Source organism: Somniosus microcephalus, chromosome 4 (genome assembly GCF_052327205.1).
Source record: "Somniosus microcephalus isolate GS21.2 chromosome 4, FLI_Smic_1.0, whole genome shotgun sequence".
Lineage (NCBI taxonomy): Eukaryota > Metazoa > Chordata > Chondrichthyes > Squaliformes > Somniosidae > Somniosus > Somniosus microcephalus.
In genome coordinates, this window is record NC_140990.1 from 158,509,166 (window position 1) to 158,529,545 (window position 20,380).

General features: G+C 56.7%; 1 protein-coding gene across 1 annotated transcript in view; it reads left to right on the forward strand.

The window, feature by feature from the left end:
• The first annotated feature begins 1,001 nt into the window (after positions 1-1,001).
• Positions 1,002-20,380, forward strand: part of scpep1 (serine carboxypeptidase 1) — a 20,531-nt gene continuing 1,152 nt past the window's right edge. Inside the window, exons 1-7 of the mRNA XM_085984183.1 lie at positions 1,002-1,110; positions 11,574-11,646; positions 12,921-12,958; positions 13,057-13,185; positions 13,988-14,081; positions 17,395-17,508; positions 18,316-18,856. Of these exons, the coding sequence (XP_085840309.1) occupies positions 1,078-1,110; positions 11,574-11,646; positions 12,921-12,958; positions 13,057-13,185; positions 13,988-14,081; positions 17,395-17,508; positions 18,316-18,856 (1,022 nt within the window). The 5' untranslated portion in view covers positions 1,002-1,077. The remainder of the gene's footprint in view (positions 1,111-11,573; positions 11,647-12,920; positions 12,959-13,056; positions 13,186-13,987; positions 14,082-17,394; positions 17,509-18,315; positions 18,857-20,380) is intronic.

Sequence of the window (20,380 nt, forward strand, 5' to 3'; positions counted from 1 at the left end):
CTCTCATTGGGGTAGAGTCCCACAGGCACTGACTCTCACTGGGGTACAGTTCCACAAGCACTGACTCTCACTGGGGTACAGTTCCACAGACACTGACTCTCACTGGGGTACAGTTCCACAGACACTGACTCTCACTGGGGTACAGTTCCACAGACACTGACTCTCACTGGGGTACAGTTCCACAGACACTGACTCTCACTGGGGTACAGTTCCACAGACACTGACTCTCACTGGGGTACAGTTCCACAGACACTGAATCTCACTGGGGTACAGTTCCACAGGCACTGACTCTCACTGGGGTACAGTTCCACAGGCACTGACTCTCACTGGGGTACAGTTCCACAGGCACTGACTCTCACTGGGGTACAGTTCCACAGGCACTGACTCTCACTGGGGTACAGTTCCACAGGCACTGACTCTCACTGGGGTACAGTTCCACAGGCACTGACTCTCACTGGGGTACAGTTCCACAGGCACTGACTCTCACTGGGGTACAGTTCCACAGGCACTGACTCTCACTGGGGTACAGTTCCACAGGCACTGACTCTCACTGGGGTACAGTTCCACAGGCACTGACTCTCTCTGGGGTACAGTTCCACAGACACTGACCCTCACTGGGGTACAGTTCCACAGCCTCGGGGTGGGGTGGGATCAGTGGCCGGTCGGGGGGGGGTGGGGGTGGGGGGGGATCAGTAGCTGGTCTCGGGGTCCTGTCTATCACGGTGCTCTGCCCGTGAGACGAGCAGACTAAGTGCACGGCCGAGAATGAAAGTCCTGAATGCCTGAACTGCGCTGCATCTGCTCAGGGCCGCTTGGTCCCTCCGATGTGAATGGTTGCTGGAAATTCAGGAATTCCAGGCGGACACAGTAGTAGGCAGACTAACGACTGTGAGGCAGGGACCGGACAAGGCGGGCAGGGGATTGCCCATTGAGCTGGGCTTGAGTGATCTGTGATCAGTTTAAACTGTCTGGGCTGTATCAGACTCGCAATGTTGGGAGGAGTTTAGAAATTTAAAAAGTCTTTCTTTTGAACAGAACATTCCGTTCTACATTTTCTCTGAATCCTACGGAGGTAAAATGGCAGCTGCTATTTCCTTGGAGCTGGTTAAGGTAGGAATACTGTGGAACTACTGCTGAGCACTGTCAAACTAAAGTTTGCATAGGGCCACAGCGGGGAGGGAGGGGGGGGTATTTGCGCGGGGGAGGGAGGGGGTATTTGCGCGAGGGAGGGAGGGGGGGTATTTGCGCGAGGGAGGGAGGGGGGTATTTGCGCGGGGGAGGGAGGGAGGGGGTATTTGCGCGGGGGAGGGAGGGAGGGGGTATTTGCGCGAGGGAGGGAGGGGGTATTTGCGCGAGGGAGGGAGGGAGGGGTATTTGCGCGGGGGAGGGAGGGAGGGGGTATTTGCGCGGGGGAGGGAGGGAGGGGGGTATTTGCGCGAGGGAGGGAGGGGGTATTTGCGCGAGGGAGGGAGGAGGGGTATTTGCGCGGGGGAGGGAGGGAGGGGGTATTTGCGCGGGGGAGGGAGGGAGGGGGTATTTGCGCGAGGGAGGGAGGGGGTATTTGCGCGGGGGAGGGAGGGGGTATTTGCGCGGGGGAGGGAGGGAGGGGGTATTTGCGCGGGGGAGGGAGGGAGGGGGTATTTGCGCGGGGGAGGGAGGGAGGGGGTATTTGCGCGGGGGAGGGAGGGGGGTATTTGCGCGGGCGGGGGAGGGAGGGGGTATTTGCGCGGGGGGGAGGGGGATGATTGCGCGGGGGAGTGTGGGGGGGTACTTGCGCGGAGGGTGGGGGGGGGTACTTGCGCGGAGGGTGGGGGGGGTACTTGCGCGGGGGAGGGAGGGAGGGGGTACTTGCGCGGGGGAGGGAGGGAGGGGGGTATTTGTGCGGGGGAGGGAGGGGGTATTTGCGCGGGGGAGGGAGGGGGGTATTTGCGCGGGGGAGGGAGGGTGTATTTGCGCGAGGGAGGGAGGGGGTATTTGCGCGGGGGGAGGGGGGTAATTGCGCGGGGGGAGGGGGGGGTAATTGCGCGTTGGGGAGGGGGATGATTGCGCGGGGGAGTGTGGGGGGGGTACTTGCGCGGAGGGTGGGGGGCTACTTGCGCGGAGGGTGGGGGGGGGTACTTGCGCGGGGGAGGGAGGGAGGGTGGTACTTGCGCGGGGGAGGGAGGGAGGGGGTACTTGCGCGGGGGAGGGAGGGAGGGGGTATTTGCGCGGGGGAGGGAGGGAGGGGTATTTGCGCGGGGGAGGGAGGGGGTATTTGCGCGGGGGAGGGAGGGGGGTATTTGCGCGGGGGAGGGAGGGAGGGGGTATTTGCGCGGGGGAGGGAGGGGAGGGGGTATTTGCGCGGGGGAGGGAGGGAGGGGGTATTTGCGCGGGGGAGGGAAGGGTATTTGCACGAGGGAGGGGGTATTTACGCGGAGGGTGGGGGGGGTATTTGCGCGGAGGGTGGGGGGGGTATTTGCGTGGAGGGAGGGAGGGAGGGGGGTATTTGCGCGGAGGGAGGGAGGGGGGTATTTGCCGCGGAGGGAGGGGGGTATTTGCGCGGAGGGAGGGGGGGTATTTGCGCGGAGGGTGGGGGGGGTATTTGCGCGGAGGGAGGGAGGGGGGGGTATTTGCGCGGAGGGAGGGGTGTATTTGCGCGGGGGGGAGGGAGGGCGTATTTGCGCGGAGGGGAGTCACAGTTATACAGCACAGAAAGAGGCCCATCGTGTCCGCGTCGGCCATCAAGCTCTGTCTATTCTAATCCCATTTTCCAGCACTTGGTCCGTAGCCTTGTATGCTATGGCGTTTCAAGTGCTCATCTAAATGCTTCTTGAATGTTGAGGGTTCCTGCCTCTACCACCCTTTCAGGCAGTGAGTTCCAGATTCCAACCACCCTCTGGGTGAAAAAGTTTTTCCTCAAATCCCCTCTCAACCTCCTGCCCCTTGCCTTGAAACTATGCCCCCTGGTGGGCATGGTGGCATAGTGGATAGCACTGTTGCCTCACAGCGCCAGGGACCCGGGTTCAAATCCGGCCTCGGGCGACTGTCTGTGTGGAGTTTGCACATTCTCCCTGTGTCTGCGTGGGTTTCCTCCGGGTGCTCCGGTTTCCTCCCACAGTCCAAAGATGTGCGGTTTAGGTTGATTTGGGTATGATAAATTGACCCTTAGTGTTAGGGGATTAAATACGTGGGGTTACGGGGATAGGGTGGGATATGTGTCGGTGCAGGCTCGATGGGCCGAAATGGCCTCTATCTGCACTGTGGGGATTCTGTGTGTCTGTGTGTGTTATTGCTCCTCTACTAAGGGAAAAGTTCCTTTCTATCGACCCTATCTGTGCCCCTCATAATTTTGTACCCCTCAATCAGGTCCCCCCTCAGCCTTCTCTGCTCAAAGGAAAACAACCCCAGCCTGTCCAGTCTCTCTTCATAGTTGAAGTGCTCCAGCCCAGGTAACATCCTGGTGAATCTTCTCTGCACCCTCTCCAATGCAATCACATCCTTCCTATAGTGTGGTGACTGTAGGTGGTTTGCCCTGGTGGTTCGAATCACCTCTCCTACTTAGTTCTAGATGACAGGAATTACGGTGAACAGGATTGGGACACAGACAAGCTTTTCGGACTCAACCGTATGGTGTTTAATAAGGTTAATGTACACACCCGCCTCTAGTACGTAAAATGCCTGGTGGCATAAAACAAACAGTAAAACAATACAACTTGGCCCGTCGAACAGGCCCCTGTCTCGTATTAAGACACCTAAAATCACACTGTGTTGCTATACAGAGTATAACACAGACTTGTCCCACAAACCGCGGAACATACACTATATAATACACACACAACCTCCCCACTAAGCCCCTGTGGATTGGTTGGGGGACACAATAGCCCCTCACACAGTACCGCTGGTCTTAAGGATGCGTGGGCTTGGACAATGCTCACCCCCATTGTCTGTGTTCTTGCTCGCTGCTCCCCTGTGTAGAGCGTGTCTCCTCGTTCCGTATCGCCGATGCACTATCCAAGTCCCAGTTTCGAGGTTTGTTCCTACAGTCGAAGAGCAAGGCGAGGCTCTTGTCGCTCGTGGTGGTTTCTTCTCCCCGTCTCGGACGGAGTGCTCGGTTTTTGGTTCAGAGATGAGGTCACGCGAAGGCGAGAGCAAGTGAGCGAGAGCGAGAATGGCCAAAGCTGCCTTCTCTTGTACCCTAAAAGTTCAGTGATGTCTTTTTAATTGCCCTTCTTGGTCTGGTTTCCCGCCTTTCAGGGCTATCCCATCTAGGTGCTGGTGTTAATGGCAGATGATGGGCCGCACTTCTTACCCGATCCTGGGTTAAGTGGTTTCCCATTGTTTCCCAGAGAACTCTGTCTGCTCAGACATTCTCCCGTAATCAGTTTGTAGGCCTGGCTGGAATCTCCTGTCCATCACCAACACCTGGGCCCCTCCATCTTCTCCAAACACGCTGCTGGTCAATCAGCAGTAACGATCGTACAAAATGTCCAATACAAAAATCCTTGGGGCCTGCGCTGATGCTTACACGACTAGAACTGCACACAGTATTCCAGCTGTGGCCTAACTAGCGTTTTGTACAGCTCCATCATAACCTCCCTGCTCTTATATTCTATGCCTCGGTTAATGAAGGCAAGTATCCCATATGCCTTTTTAACCACCTTATCTACCTGTCCTCCTGCATTCAGGGATCTATGTACATGCACACCAAGGTCCCTCTGACCCTCTGTCCTTCCTAGGGTCCTACCATTCATTGTGTATTCCCTTGCCTGGTTAGTCCTCCCAAAATGCATCACCTCACACTTTTCAGGGTTAAATTCCATTTGCCACTGTTCTGCCCATCTGACCAACCCGTCTATATCGTCCTGTAGCCTGAGGCTTCCCTCCTCGCTATTTACCACTCCACCAATTTTCATGTCATCTGCGAACTAACTGATCATACCTCCTACATTCATATCTAAATCATTAATGTACACTACAAACAGCAAAGGACCCAGCACCGATCCCTGCGGTACACCACTGGACACAGGCTTCCAGTCACAAAAACAACCTTTGACCATCACCCTCTGCCTCCTGCCACGAAGCCAATTTTGGATCCAATGTGCCAAATTGCCCTGGATCCCATGGGCTCTTACCTTCTTGACCAGTCTCCCATGCAGGACTTTGTCAAAAGCCTTACTGAAGTCCATGTAGACTACATCAACTGCACGACCCTCATCCACACACCAAGTCACCCCTCGAAAAATTCAATCAAATTGGTTAGACATGATCTCCCACTGACAAATCCATGCTGACTATCCTTGATTAATCCTTGCCTCTCCAAGTGGAGACTAATTCTGTCCCTCAGAATTTTTCCAATAATTTCCCAACCACTGATGTTAGGCTCACTGGCCTGTAATTCCCTGGTTTATCCCTACTACCCTTCTTGAATAATGGTACTATGTTAGCTGTTCTCCAGTCCTCTGGCACCTCCCCTGTGGCCAGAGAGGTTCTGAAAATTTGTGTCAGAGTCCCTGCAATCTCCTCCCTTGCCTCACACAGCAGCCTGGGATACATCTCGTCTGGGCCTGGGGATTTATCCACTTTTAAGCCCGCTAAAACTTCTAGTACCTCCTCCCTCTCGGTGCTAATTTGTTCAAGTATATCACAATCCCCCTGCCTGATTTCTATGCCTACATCATCCTCCTCCATAGTGAACACAGATGTAAAATATTCATTTAAAACCTCACCTACATCTTCCGGCTCTACACACAGATTGCCACTTTGGTCCCTAATGGGCCCTACTCTTTCCCTGGTTATCCTCTTGCCCTTAATATACTTATAAAATACTTTGGGATTTTCCTTTATTTTGTCCGCCAGTATTTTTCATGCCCCCTCTTCGCTCTCCTAATTTCTTTTTTAAGTACCCCCCTGCACTTTCTATACTCCTCTAGGGCTTCCAATGTTTTTAGTCCTTTGTATCTGCCAAAAGCCTCCCTTTTTTTCCTAATCCATTCTTGTATATCCCTTGACATCCAGGGTCCCCTGGGCTTATTGGTCCCACCCTTGACCTTTACGGGAACATGTTGGCGTTGTACTCTCTCTATTTCCTTTCTGAAAGTCTCCCACTGCTCTGATGTGGATTTTCCTACAAGTAGCTGATCCCAGTCCACTTTGGCCAGATCCTGCCTTATCATATTAAAATCCACCTTCCCCCAATTTAGAACATTTATTTCCGGTCCATCTTTGTCCTTTTCCATGACTACCTTAAATCTCACCGAATTATGGTCACTGTCACCAAAATGCTCTCCTACTGACACATCTACCACTTGCCCAGCTACATTCCCTAGAATTAGGTCTAGTACCGCCCCCTCTCTTGTAGGACTTTCTACATGCTGGCTCAGAAAGCTCTCCTGGATGCACTTTAAGAATTCCGCACCCTCTAAGCCTTTCACACTCTGACTATCCCAGTTAATATTGGGGAAGTTGAAATCCCTTACTATTATTACCCTATTATTTCTACACTTCTCTGAGATTTGTCTACATATCTGTTCCTCTATCTCCCCCTGACTGTTTGGGGGCCTATAGTACACTCCCAGCAAAGTGCTTGCCCCCTTTTTGTTTTTAAGTTCTACCCATCTGGCCTCATTAGAGGAACCTGCTAAGATATCATCCCTCCTTACAGCAGTAATTGACTCCTTGATTAATATTGCGACACCCCCTCCTCTTTTACACCCCCCTCTGTCTCGCCTGAAGATTCTATACCCCGGAATATTGAGCTGCCAGTCCTGCCCCTCCCTCAACCATGTCTCTGTGATAGCAACAATATCATACTCCCATGTGTTCATCATCACCTTCAATTCATCTGCCTTACAAGACTCCTTACATTAAATAAATGCCATCCAGCCTTGCCATACTCCCTTGTGCCGTTACATATTTGCTCTGCCTTCTCGGCGGACTTGTTTTTTCCTCTATATTTGGCTGTGCATCACCCCCTACTATAGCTCCACTCCGTATCCCATCCCCCTGCCAAGTTAGTTTAAACCACCCCCCCCAACAGCACTAGCAAACCTCCCCGCAAGGATGTTGGTCCCGTTCCGGTTCAGGTGCAACCCGTCCGACTTGTACAGGTCCCACCTTCCCCAGAAGCAGGCCCAGTGATCCAGGAAACTAAAGCCCTCCCTCCTGCACCAACTCTTTAGCCACGCATTCATCTGCTCTATCCTCCTATTCCTATACTCACTAGCACGTGGCACCGGGAGTAATCCAGAGATTACAACCTTTGAGGTCCTGGTTTTTAATCTGCTACCTAGCTCCCTAAATTCTTGTTGCAGGACCTCATCCCTCTTTCTACCTATGTCGTTGGTACCAATGTGAACCATCCCCCTTCAGAATGCCCTGTAGCCGTTCAGTGACATCCTTGACCCTGGCACCAGGGAGGCAACAAACCATCCTGGAGTCACGTCTGCGGCCAGAGAAACGTCTATCTGCACCCCTCACTATTGAGTCTCCTACCACTATTGCCCTTCCACTCTTACTCCTCCCCCTTGTGCAGCTGAGCCACCCACAGTGCCGTGAACTTGGCTCTGGCTGCACTCCCCAGAGGAACCGTCACTTTCACCGTTTTCCAACACAGAAAAACGGTTGTTGAGTGAGATGCACTCTGGGGCTTTCCTGACTACCTGCCCTGCCCCCCCTTCTGACTGGTGGTCTCCCATTCCCTCCCTGACTGCACGTTCTTAAGCTGCAGGGTGACCACGTCTAAAAACGTGCTATCCACGTAACTCTCAGCCTCGCGGATACACCGCAGTGCCTCCAGCTGACGCTCGAGCTCTAAAAACCGGAACTCAAGTGGGCCAAACCGTTGGCACTTGCTGCACATGTGGTCATCCTGACTGCAAGAAGCGTCTAGGAATTCCCACAGGCTGCAGGCCGTGCAACGCACGGGACTGAGGTCCCCTGTTATACTTTTAATTAAAAAACTCTTGCCTCAAATTTAAACTCTCGGATTCTTGCTCTCCCGAACTACCTTAACTATGAACTACCTTAAAAGAAATAAACTTAAAAGTAAAGAAAAAAAAGCACTCACCCGCTACTCACCAATCAGCTTCTTCCCCTGCGCCGGCGTCACTTTCTGTTCTGTGACGTCACTTTCGAATTCTGCCGCTGCTCGACTGGGCCTGCTGTCCCGTGAGTTTTTTTTCCCTCTTTCTCCTCCGCTCCTTTTATCCCCACCGCTCTCGCTGTGCTCTCGGGCCTCGGGTCACCGCAAGGAGGGAGGGGTATTTGAGCGGGGGGGAGAGGGGTATTTGCGGGGGGGGAAGAGGAGTATTTGCGGGGGGGGGGGGAAGAGGGGTATTTGCGGGAGGGAGGGGTATTTATTTGCGGGGGGGAAGGAGGGGTATTTACGGGGAGGGAGGGAGGGGTATTTGCGGGGGAGTGAGGGAGCGGTATTTGCGGGGGGGAAGAGGGGTATTTGCGGGGGGGAAGAGGGGTATTTGCGGGGGGGGGGAAGATGGGTATTTGCGGGGGGGGGAAGAGGGGTATTTGCGGGGGGGGAAGAGGGGTATTTGCGGGGGGGGAAGAGGGGTATTTGCGGGGGGGGAAGAGGGGCATTTGCGGGGGGGAAGAGGGGCATTTGCGGGGGGTGGAAGAGGGGCATTTGCGGGGGGTGGAAGAGGGGTATTTGCGGGGGGGGAAGAGGGGTATTTGCGGGGGGGGAAGAGGGGCATTTGCGGGGGGGAGAGGGGCATTTGCGGGGGGGGAGGGGGTATTTGCGGGGGGGAAGGGGTATTTGCGGGGGGGAAGAGGGGCATTTGCGGGGGGGAGAGGGGCATTTGCGGGGGGGAGAGGGGTATTTGCGGGGGGGAGAGGGGTATTTGCGGGGGGGAGAGGGGTATTTGCGGGGGGGGGGAGGGGTATTTGCGGGGGGGAAGGGGTATTTGCAGGGGGGAAGAGGTATTTGCGAGGGGGGGAAGAGGGGTATTTGCGGGGGGGAAGAGGAGTATTTGCGGGGGGGAAGAGGGGTATTTGCGGGGGGGGGAAGAGGGGTATTTGCGGGGGGGGAGAGGGGTATTTGCGGGGGGGTGGGGGGAGGAGGGTTATTTGCCGGGGGGAAGAGGGGTATTTGCGGGGGGGGAAGGAGGGGTATTTGGGGGGGGGGAAGGAGGGGTATTTGCGGGCGGGGGAGGGAGGGAGGGGTATTTGCGGGGGAGGGAGGTGGTGGGTATTTGCGGGGGGGAAGTGGTGGGTATTTGCGGGGGGGAGGTGGTGGGTATTTGCGCGGGGGGAGGGAGGGGTATTTGCGCGGGGGGAGAGGGGGTGGGTATTTGCGGGGGGGAGGGAGGGCTATTTGCGCGGGGGGAGAGAGGGTGTGGGTATTTGCGGGGGGGGAGGGCTATTTGCGCGGGGGGAGGGAGGGGTATTTGCGCGGGGGGAGAGAGGGTGTGGGTATTTGCGGGGGGGAGGGCTATTTGCGCGGGGGGAGGGAGGGGTATTTGCGCGGGGGGGGGGGGGAGAGGGTATTTGCCGCTCGGGCAGGGTGTTTACACTCAGTCACTCGATGCAGATGGTGTAAAGACAGTAAAATCTGTGATGGAGTCCTGATCTCAGTTAAATGTATTAAATGTAAACTTGCAGAATAGGTGTTTAACTGGCAAATGGATTTCAACATAGATAAGTGTGAGGTGGTACATTTTGGTAGGAAGAATAAGGAGGCCGCACACTCCTTGGAAATCAGTGTCTAAATGGGGTAGAGGAGCAGAGGGATCTGGGGGTACAGATACACAGATCACTAAAAGTAGCGACGCAGGTTAATAAGACCATTAAAAAAGCAGACCAAGCTCTGGGGTTCATTTCCAGAGGGATAGGATTGAAAAGCAGAGAGGTTATGTTAAACTGGTATCGAACCTTGGTTAGACCACACTGGGAGTACTGTGAACAGTTCTGGTCTCCGTATACCTTGGTTAGACCACACTGGGAGCACTGGGAGCAGTTCTGGTCTCCGTATACCTTGGTTAGACCACACTGGGAGTACTGTGAACAGTTCTGGTCTCCGTATACCTTGGTTAGACCACACTGGGAGCACTGGGAGCAGTTCTGGTCTCCGTATACCTTGGTTAGACCACACTGGGAGCACTGTGAGCAGTTCTGGTCTCCGTATACCTTGGTTAGACCACACTGGGAGCACTGTGAGCAGTTCTGGTCTCCGTATACCTTGGTTAGACCGCACTGGGAGCAGTTCTGGTCTCCGTATACCTTGGTTAGACCACACTGGGAGCACTGGGAGCAGTTCTGGTCTCCGTATACCTTGGTTAGACCACACTGGGAGCACTGTGAACAGTTCTGGTCTCCGTATACCTTGGTTAGACCACGCTGGGAGCACTGTGAACAGTTCTGGTCTCCAGATTATAAAAAGGATATAGAGGCACTGGAGAGGGTGCAAAAAAGATTCACAAGGATGATCCCAGAACTGAGAGGCTACTCCCATCAGGAAAGACTGAACAGGCCGGGGCTCTTTTCTCTAGAAAAATTAAGGATGAGGTGTGACCTGATCGAGGTCTTTAAAACAATGAAGGGGTTTGATGAAACAATGAAGGGGTTTGATGAAACAATGAAGGGGTTTGATAAAACAATGAAGGGGTTTGATAAAACAATGAAGGGGTTTGATGAAACAATGAAGGGGTTTGATAAAACAATGAAGGGGTTTGATGAAACAATTAAGGGGTTTGATGAAACAACGAAGGGGTTTGATAAAACAACGAAGGGGTTTGATAAAACAACGAAGGGGTTTGATGAAACAACGAAGGGGTTTTTTACGAAACAACGAAGGGGTTTGACGAAACAACGAAGGGGTTTGACGAAACAACGAAGGGGTTTGACGAAACAACGAAGGGGTTTGACGAAACAACGAAGGGGTTTGACGAAACAACGAAGGGGTTTGACGAAACAACGAAGGGGTTTGACGAAACAACGAAGGGGTTTGACGAAACAACGAAGGGGTTTGACGAAACAACGAAGGGGTTTGACGAAACAACGAAGGGGTTTGACGAAACAACGAAGGGGTTTGACGAAACAACGAAGGGGTTTGACGAAACAACGAAGGGGTTTGACGAAACAACGAAGGGGTTTGACGAAACAACGAAGGGGTTTGACGAAACAACGAAGGGGTTTGACGAAACAACGAAGGGGTTTGACGAAACAACGAAGGGGTTTGACGAAACAACGAAGGGGTTTGACGAAACAACGAAGGGGTTTGACGAAACAACGAAGAGATGTTTCCACTTGTGGGGGAATCACTAATCAATTCAATCAGGAATTCAGGAGAAACTTCTTTACCCAGAGAGTGGTGAGAATGTGAAACTCGCTACCACAGGGAGTGGTTGAGGCGAATAGAATAGATGCATTTAAGGGGAGGCTGGATAAACAGGGGAGAGAAAGGAATAGAAGGATATGCTGATAGAGTGAGATGAAGAGGGGTGGGAGGAGGCTGGTGTGGAGCATGAACATCGGCACAGACCAGTGGGGACGAATGGCCTGTTTCTGTGCTGTACATTCTGTGTAATTCTATTTGAATTGTGATTGCATGATTCCATTCTGATCCCTTGTCTCATTCACAGGCCGTTCAGCGCAATGAAATCAAGTGCCACTTTGCTGGTGTTGCTCTGGGGGATTCCTGGATCTCCCCTCTGGGTACGGCTCCACACACCTTTCATTTCAATGGAGTGACTTGTCAGCTGCCTGTGCTGTGGTGTGGGCTGGGCAATGAGAGAGGGTCAAGGGAGTCACTGACCTGCTGTGTGATGGTGCCAAATTGTCGCAATTAATGTTGCTGGCTGATGCAGCATTTTTATCAAAGAATATTTAAAAATAAGCACGGATCAGAGAATGGACAATCCATGTCTGAGGGCAAGGCTACATGTACAAATAACTGCAGTTTATTGGGGGAGTGGGCGGGGGTAGTGTGAGGGGGGAGTGGGCATGGGTAGTGTGAGGGGGGAGTGGGCGGGGGTAGTGTGAGGGGGGAGTGGGCGGGGGTACTGTGAGGGGGGAGTGGGCATGGGTAGTGTGAGGGGGGAGTGGGCATGGGTAGTGTGAGGGGGGAGTGGGCGGGGGTAGTGTGAGGGGGGAGTGGGCGGGGGTAGTGTGGGGGGAGTGGGCATGGGTAGTGTGAGGGGGGAGTGGGCGGGGGTAGTGTGAGGGGAGTGGGCATGGGTAGTGTGAGGGGGGAGTGGGCATGGGTAGTGTGAGGGGGGAGTGGGCGGGGGTAGTGTGAGGGGGGAGTGGGCGGGGGTAGTGTGAGGGGGGAGTGGGCGGGGGTAGTGTGAGGGGGGAGTGGGCGGGGGTAGTGTGAGGGGGGAGTGGGCATGGGTAGTGTGAGGGGGGAGTGGGCATGGGTAGTGTGAGGGGGGAGTGGGCATGGGTAGTGGCCGGGGGAGTGGGCGGGGGTAGTGTGAGGGGGGAGTGGGCATGGGTAGTGTGAGGGGGGAGTGGGCATGGGTAGTGTGAGGGGGGACTGGGCGGGGGTAGTGTGAGGGGGGAGTGGGCGGGGGTAGTGTGAGGGGGGAGTGGGTGGGGGTAGTGTGAGGGGGGAGTGGGCATGGGTAGTGTGAGGGGGGAGTGGGCATGGGTAGTGTGAGGGGGGAGTGGGCGGGGGTCGTGTGAGGGGAGTGGGCGGGGGTAGTGTGAGGGGGGAGTGGGCGGGGGTAGTGTGAGGGGGGAGTGGGCATGGGTAGTGGGCGGGGGAGGAGGAGGGGGTAGTGTGCGAGGGGGGGAGGAGTGGTGAGCGGGGGTAGGGTGCGGGGGGGAGTGGGCTGGGGGTCGGGGGAGTGGGCTGGGGGTCGGGGGAGTGGGTGGGGGGGGAGTGGGTGTGGGGGGGCAGGGGAGGGTGCTCAGGGGTGTGCTGCCGGATTCGGTGTCATGTTCCTCACCTGGAACCACTAATGCAAAGCTCCTTGTTCCTGCAGATTCTGTACTGTCCTGGGGACCCTACCTGTACAGCATTGTAAGTACCCCCTGACCTCCCCTCCCCTGACCCCGACCTCGACCTCTGTGTTCATTCTGTGTGTGAACTTTAAACTCCGTGTCTGTGTTGTTTTTCAGTCTCTGCTGGATGACCAGGGTCTGGCCGAGGTCAATACTTGTGCAGCAAAAGTGCAGGCAGCGATCGAAACCGGCGATTACCGACAGGCAACCTCACTGTGGTCTACCACCGAGACGGTCATTGAGCGAGTGAGTATCTGGCCGTCCATTATAAGCGGATAATATCTGAGCTGTCCGACAATGGCGGGCCCGCTGATTGGCTGGCCATACAGACTGCCAAGATCCTGAGCAGCATTCTTGGTTTGTGAGGTGTTTGCTCATCTCAACTTGGTGTATATCTCTCTCTCTCACACACACACACACACACACACACACACACACACACACACACACACACACACACACACACACACACACACACTCTGCCCCAGTCAGCATCTCAACACGACCCCGGGGTAATGGGGGTGTGTCGGCTGTGACTCAGTGGGCAGCACCCTCGCCTCTGAGTCAGAAGGTTGTGGGTTCAAGTTCCACTCCAGAGACTTGCGCACATAAATCTAGGCTGACACTCCAGTGCAGTACTGAAGGAGTGCCGCACTGTCAGAGGTGCCGTCTTTTGGATGAGACGTTAAAACCGAGGTCCTTTTTGCTCTCGGGTGGATGTAAAAGATCCCGTGACACTGCTTCGAAGAAGAGCAGGGGAGTGCTCCCCGGTGTCCTGGCCAATATTTATCCCTCAATCAACATCACAAACCGATTATCTGATCATTATCTGATAATGATCATTATCACTGCAGTTTGTGGGAGCTTGCTGGCTGCCACGTTTCCTACATTACAACAGTGACTATACTTCAAAAGTACTTCATTTATTATAAAGCGTTTTGGGACGTCCAGTGGTCGTGAAAGGCGCTATATAAATGCAAGTCTTTCTTTTATAACCGGAATGGGGGTAGAGAACCTGATGTTAAACATTTTCCTGGTTCTGTTACAGAATACAGATGGAGTGAACTTTTACAACATAATGAACAAGGAACCAGTCCATATGACCCCACAGTTCAGCTCTGCAATGAGGAAATCCCCGCTGGGTCCGTGTCTTTAACGTGTTGGTTTGTCTAAAGTAGATTCAGTGTCTCTGGGGAACATGTGGTCTGGTAATGTGGGCGGGGGGGGTGGAGGAATGGGTGGTCTTGTGGGGGGGAATGTGAACAAAAAATGTCATTATTTATGTCAGCAGTGGCTCAATATTAGCACACTTCCCTCTGAGTCAGTGGTCGTGGGTTAAAATCCCACTTCGGGACTTCAGCACATAATCAAGGCCGACACTCCCAGTGCAGTACTGAGGGAGCGCCGCACTGTCGGGAGGGGCAGTACTGAGCGAGTGCTGCACTGTCGGAGGGGCAGTACTGAGGGAGCGCCGCACTGTCGGAGGGGCAGTACTGAGGGAGCGCCTCACTGTCGGAGGGGCAGTACTGAGGGAGCGCTGCACTGTCGGAGGGGCAGTACTAAGGGAGCGCTGCACTGTCGGAGGGGCAGTACTGAGGGAGCGCTGCACTGTCGGAGGGGCAGTACTGAGGGAGCGCTGCACTGTCGGAGGGGCAGTACTGAGGGAGCGCCGCACTGTCGGAGGGGCAGTACTGAGCGAGTGCTGCACTGTCGGAGGGGCAGTACTGAGGGAGCGCTGCACTGTCGGAGGGGCAGTACTGAGGGAGTGCTGCACTGTCGGAGGGGCAGTACTGAGGGAGCGCTGCACTGTCGGAGGGGCAGTACTGAGGGAGCGCCGCACTGTCGGAGGGGCAGTACTGAGCGAGTGCTGCACTGTCGGAGGGGCAGTACTGAGGGAGCGCTGCACTGTCGGAGGGGCAGAACTGAGGGAGCGCCTCACTGTCGGAGGGGCAGTACTGAGGGAGCGCTGCACTGTCGGAGGGGCAGTACTGAGGGAGCGCTGCACTGTCGGAGGGGCAGTACTGAGGGAGCGCCGCACTGTCGGAGGGGCAGTACTGAGGGAGCGCCGCACTGTCGGAGGGGCGGTACTGAGTGAGCGCCGCACTGTCGGAGGTTTCTCTTTCAAATGAGAAATTCAACCAAGGCCCGTCTGCCTCTTCTGGTTCTTTACCCCCATTCCCCCGGGGCCGGCCTTGCTCCCTCAACCAACACCATCAAAAAGAGTAACGGGCCATTCATCTGTTTGTGAGATCTTGCTGTGTGCAAAATGGCTGCTGCGTTTACCTCCAAAACAACAACGACTGTATCACAAAGTACTGTCCCGCTCTGTTAGATGTTTGAGACCGGTCGTGCTTTGAAATCCTAGAGTGTAACCAGGTTTGTTTTATAAATCCCATCCAGACATTAAGTGGCTCTCTCGCTCACGATTACTCCGGCCTGTGTGCTGTCCGGCCCTCTCGCTCACGATTACTCCGGCCTGTGTGCTGCCCAGCCCTCTCGCTCACGGTTACTCCGGCCTGTGTGCTGTCCAGCTCTCTCGCTCACGGTTACTCCGGCCTGTGTGCTGTCCGGCCCTCTCGCTCACGATTACTCCGGCCTGTGTGCTGACCGGCCCTCTCGCTCACGGTTACTCCGGCCTGTGTGCTGTCCAGCTCTCTCGCTCACGGTTACTCCGGCCTGTGTGCTGTCCGGCCCTCTCGCTCACGGTTACTCCGGCCTGTGTGCTGTCCGGCCCTCTCGCTCACGGTTACTCCGGCCTGTGTGCTGTCCGGCCCTCTCGCTCACGGTTACTCCGGCCTGTGTGCTGTCCGGCCCTCTCGCTCACGGTTACTCCGGCCTGCGTGCTGTCCGGCTCTCTCGCTCACGGTTACTCCGGCCTGTGTGCTGTCCGGCCCTCTCGCTCACGGTTACTCCGGCCTGTGTGCTGTCCGGCCCTCTCGCTCACGGTTACTCCGGCCTGTGTGCTGCATGGCCCTCTCGCTCACGGTTACTCCGGCCTGCGTGCTGTCCGGCCCTCTCGCTCACGGTTACTCCGGCCTGTGTGCTGTCCGGCCCTCTCGCTCACGGTTACTCCGGCCTGTGTGCTGTCCGGCCCTCTCGCTCACGGTTACTCCGGCCTGTGTGCTGTCCGGCCCTCTCGCTCACGGTTACTCCGGCCTGTGTGCTGTCCGGCCCTCTCGCTCACGGTTACTCCGGCCTGTGTGCTGTCCGGCTCTCTCGCTCACGGTTACTCCGGCCTGTGTGCTGTCCAGCCCTCTCGCTCACGGTTACTCCGGCCTGTGTGCTGTCCGGCTCTCTCGCTCACGGTTACTCCGGCCTGTGTGCTGTCCGGCCCTCTCGCTCACGGTTACTCCGGCCTGTGTGCTGTCCGGCCCTCTCGCTCACGGTTACTCCAGCCTGCGTGCTGTCCGGCTCTCTCGCTCACGGTTACTCCGGCCTGTGTGCTGTCCGGCCCTCTCGATCACGGTTACTCCGGCCTGTGTGCTGTCCGGCCCTCTCGCTCACGGTTACTCCGGCCTGTGTGCTGCATGGCCCTCTCGCTCACGGTTACTCCGGCCTGCGTGCTGTCCGGCCCTCTCGCTCACGGTTACTCCGGCCTGCGTGCTGTCCGGCCCTCTCGCTCACGGTTACTCCGGCCTGTGTGCTGTCCGGCCCTCTCGCTCACGGTTACTCCGGCCTGTGTGCTGTCCGGCCCTCTCGCTCACGGTTACTCCGGCCTGTGTGCTGTCCGGCCCTCTCGCTCACGGTTACTCCGGCCTGTGTGCTGTCCGGCCCTCTCGCTCACGGTTACTCCGGCCTGTGTGCTGTCCGGCCCTCTCGCTCACGGTTACTCCGGCCTGTGTGCTGTCCGGCCCTCTCGCTCACGGTTACTCCGGCCTGTGTGCTGTCCGGCCCTCTCGCTCACGGTTACTCCGGCCTGTGTGCTGTCCGGCCCTCTCGCTCACGGTTACTCCGGCCTGTGTGCTGTCCGGCCCTCTCGCTCACGGTTACTCCGGCCTGTGTGCTGTCCGGCCCTCTCGCTCACGGTTACTCCGGCCTGTGTGCTGTCCGGCCCTCTCGCTCACGGTTACTCCGGCCTGTGTGCTGTCCGGCCCTCTCGCTCACGGTTACTCCGGCCTGTGTGCTGTCCGGCCCTCTCGCTCACGGTTACTCCGGCCTGCGTGCTGTCCGGCCCTCTCGCTCACGGTTACTCCGGCCTGCGTGCTGTCCGGCCCTCTCGCTCACGGTTACTCCGGCCTGTGTGCTGTCCGGCCCTCTCGCTCACGGTTACTCCGGCCTGTGTGCTGTCCGGCCCTCTCGCTCATGGTTACTCCGGCCTGCGTGCTGTCCGGCCCTCTCGCTCATGGTTACTCCGGCCTGCGTGCTGTCCGGCCCTCTCGCTCATGGTTACTCCGGCCTGCGTGCTGTCCGGCCCTCTCGCTCATGGTTACTCACGCAGTTCTGTTTGTGTTGCAGTCAGTCTCTACCAGCGTCACATCAGCCCCATGCAGAGAACCAGCCTGGAGATGTTGATGAACGGGCCCATCAGGAAGAAGCTGAAAATCATCCCCGACTTCGTCGAGTGGGGAGGTAACTAACTATCATGGAGGGGATGGAGGGGGGAGGGGAGGGGATGGAGAGGGGATGGAGGGAGGAGGGGAGGGGATGGAGGGAGGAGGGGATGGAGGGAGGAGGGGATGGAGGGAGGAGGGGATGGAGGGAGGAGGGGATGGAGGGAGGAGGGGAGGGGATGGAGGGAGGAGGGGAGGGGATGGAGGGAGGAGGGGAGGGGATGGAGGGAGGAGGGGAGGGGATGGAGGGAGGAGGGGAGGGGATGGAGGGAGGAGGGGAGGGGATGGAGGGAGGAGGGGAGGGGATGGAGGGGGGAGGGGATGGGGAGGGGGGAGGGGATGGAGGGAGGAGGGGATGGGGGAGGGGAGGGGATGGAGGGAGGAGGGGATGGGGATGGAGGGGGGGGGGGAGGGAGGAGGGGATGGGGATGGAGGGGGGAGGGGAGGGAGGAGGGGAGGGGATGGAGGGAGGCGAGGAGGGGAGGAGGAGGGGAAGGAATGGGGCGGGGATGGAGGAGGAGGGGAGGGGAGATGGGGAGGGATGGGGAGGAGGCGAGGGGATGAGGGGTATGGAGGGGAGGGTATGGAGGGGAGGGGAGGGGTGGGGGAGGAGGAGGGGAGGGATGGGGGGAGGAGGGGAGGGGTAGAATGTGAGAGCCCGTCAGTGACTTCCCCCTGTACCCGGCCCTTCCCCCCGGGGTAGTTGAGGGGGTCTCTCTTTCTGATTTGTGCCTTGTTCTGGTTAGAACGAATTATCCTGCTTATCTTGACTTGCTGTTCTTGGAACTCGTTATATTTAACCTGTCTCTTATCTTAAACCACAAAGGTCAGTCTGGCGATGTGTTTGCCAATATGGAGGGCGACTTCATGAAGCCGGTAATCAACATCATTGACCAGCTGCTAGCTGCAGGGGTGAACGTCACGGTATATAACGGGCAGCTGGATCTGATTGTGGACACGTTGGGTAAGGGTCTCACTGCTCGCACTGTGTCTGGCATCATCCCCTGGACAGGAGCCTGCCCCAGGGCAGTGATGCTGGGAGGAGTGAGAGACTATGGCAGGTGCTCCCTCCACATATTAGATCTTCATAGAATGTCTTCACTCCACATCGGGATCTGCAGTGCCGGCTGTGTGGTTTGTGTTTTATGCTTTGATGTATTTAAAGGTGGTTTCGGTTCCTGTACCAGTAACTTCAGCCAGTTAGAGAGGGAACTTGCAGTGCCTCTATCACCAAGTGTCAGCCGTGACTCAGTGGATAGCTCCTGCCGCATAGCCACAAGGTTGTGGGTTAAAGCCCAACTGCAGGGACCGGAGCCGGGGGGGGGGACCGGAGCCTGGGGTTACCGGAGCCCGGGGGGGGGACCGGAGCCCGGGGGGGGGGGACCGGAGCCCGGGGGGGGGGGCCGGAGCCCGGGGGGGGGGACCGGAGCCCGGGGGGGGGGGGGGGGACCGGAGCCTGGGGTTACCGGAGCCCGGGGGGGGGACTGGAGCCCGGGGGGGGGGGACTGGAGCCCGGGGGGGGGGGACTGGAGCCCGGGGGGGGGGGGACTGGAGCCCGGGGGGGGGGGGACCGGAGCCCGGGGGGGGGGGGGACCGGAGCCCGGGGGGGGGGACCGGAGCCCGGGGGGGGGGGACCGGAGCCCGGGGGGGGGGGGGGGGGGGGGACCGGAGCCCGGGGGGGGGGGGGGGACCGGAGCCCGGGGTTACCGGAGCCCGGGGGGGGGGGGGGGGGACCGGAGCCCGGGGGGGGGGGGACTGGAGCCCGGGGGGGACCGGAGCCCGGGGGCGGGGGGGGGGGGGACCGGAGCCCGGGGGGGGGGGACCGGAGCCCGGGGGGGACCGGAGCCCGGGGGGGGGGGACCAAAGTCCGGGGTTACTGGAGCCCGCACTCCAGGCTGCACAGCCAGTTTTGGGGTATAAGGAAATGTACAGGGAGGAAGTTGTCTGACTAACAACAACTTGCATCTATACACCGCCTTCAACCAAGTGAGAAGCTCCAAACTGTATCACAAAAGCGTTAAACAAAATTTGACATCGAGCCACATGAGACATTAGGACAGATGATCAAAAGCTTGGTCAGAGGTCGGTTTTAAGGAGCATCTTAAAGGAGAGAGAGGCAAATGGTATGTTAGCCTTTATTACAAGAGGATTTGAATATAAGAGTAAAGATATCTTACTGCAATTATACAGGGCCCTGGTGAGACCACACCTGGAGTATTGTGTACAGTTTTGGTCGTCTTACCTAAGGAAGGATATACTTGCCATAGAGGGAGTGCAACGAAGGTTCACCAGACTGGTTCCTGGGATGGGGGGATTGTCCTGTGAGGACAGATTGAGTAGACTAGGCCTATATTCTCTAGAGTTTAGAAGAATGAGAGGTGATCTCATTGAAACATCTAAAATTCTTAGGTAAATGCTGGGAGGATGTTTCCCCTGGATGGGGAATCTAGAACCAGGGGTCACAGTCTCAGAATAAGGGGTCAGTCATTTAGCACTGAGATGAGAAATTTCTTAACTCAAAGGGTTATGAATCTTTGGAATTCTCTACCCCAGAGGGCTGTGGGTGCTCAGTCATTGAGTATATTCAAGACAGAGATCGATAGATTTTTTGATACTAAGGAAATCAAGGGATATGGAGTTGAGGTAGAAGATCAGTCACAATCTTACTGAATGGCGAAGCAGGCTCGACAGGCTGAATGGCGTCGTACTGCTATTTCTCCTAGGCAGCTGAAGTCATGGCCGCCAATGGTGGAGTGATAGAAATCGGGGATGCACAAGAGGCCAGAAATGGAGGAGTGCAGAGATCTCTGAGGGTTGTAGAGCTGGAGGAGGTTCGAGATAGGGAGGGACGAGGCCATGAAGGGATTTGAAAACAGGAAACCAAGGTTTTG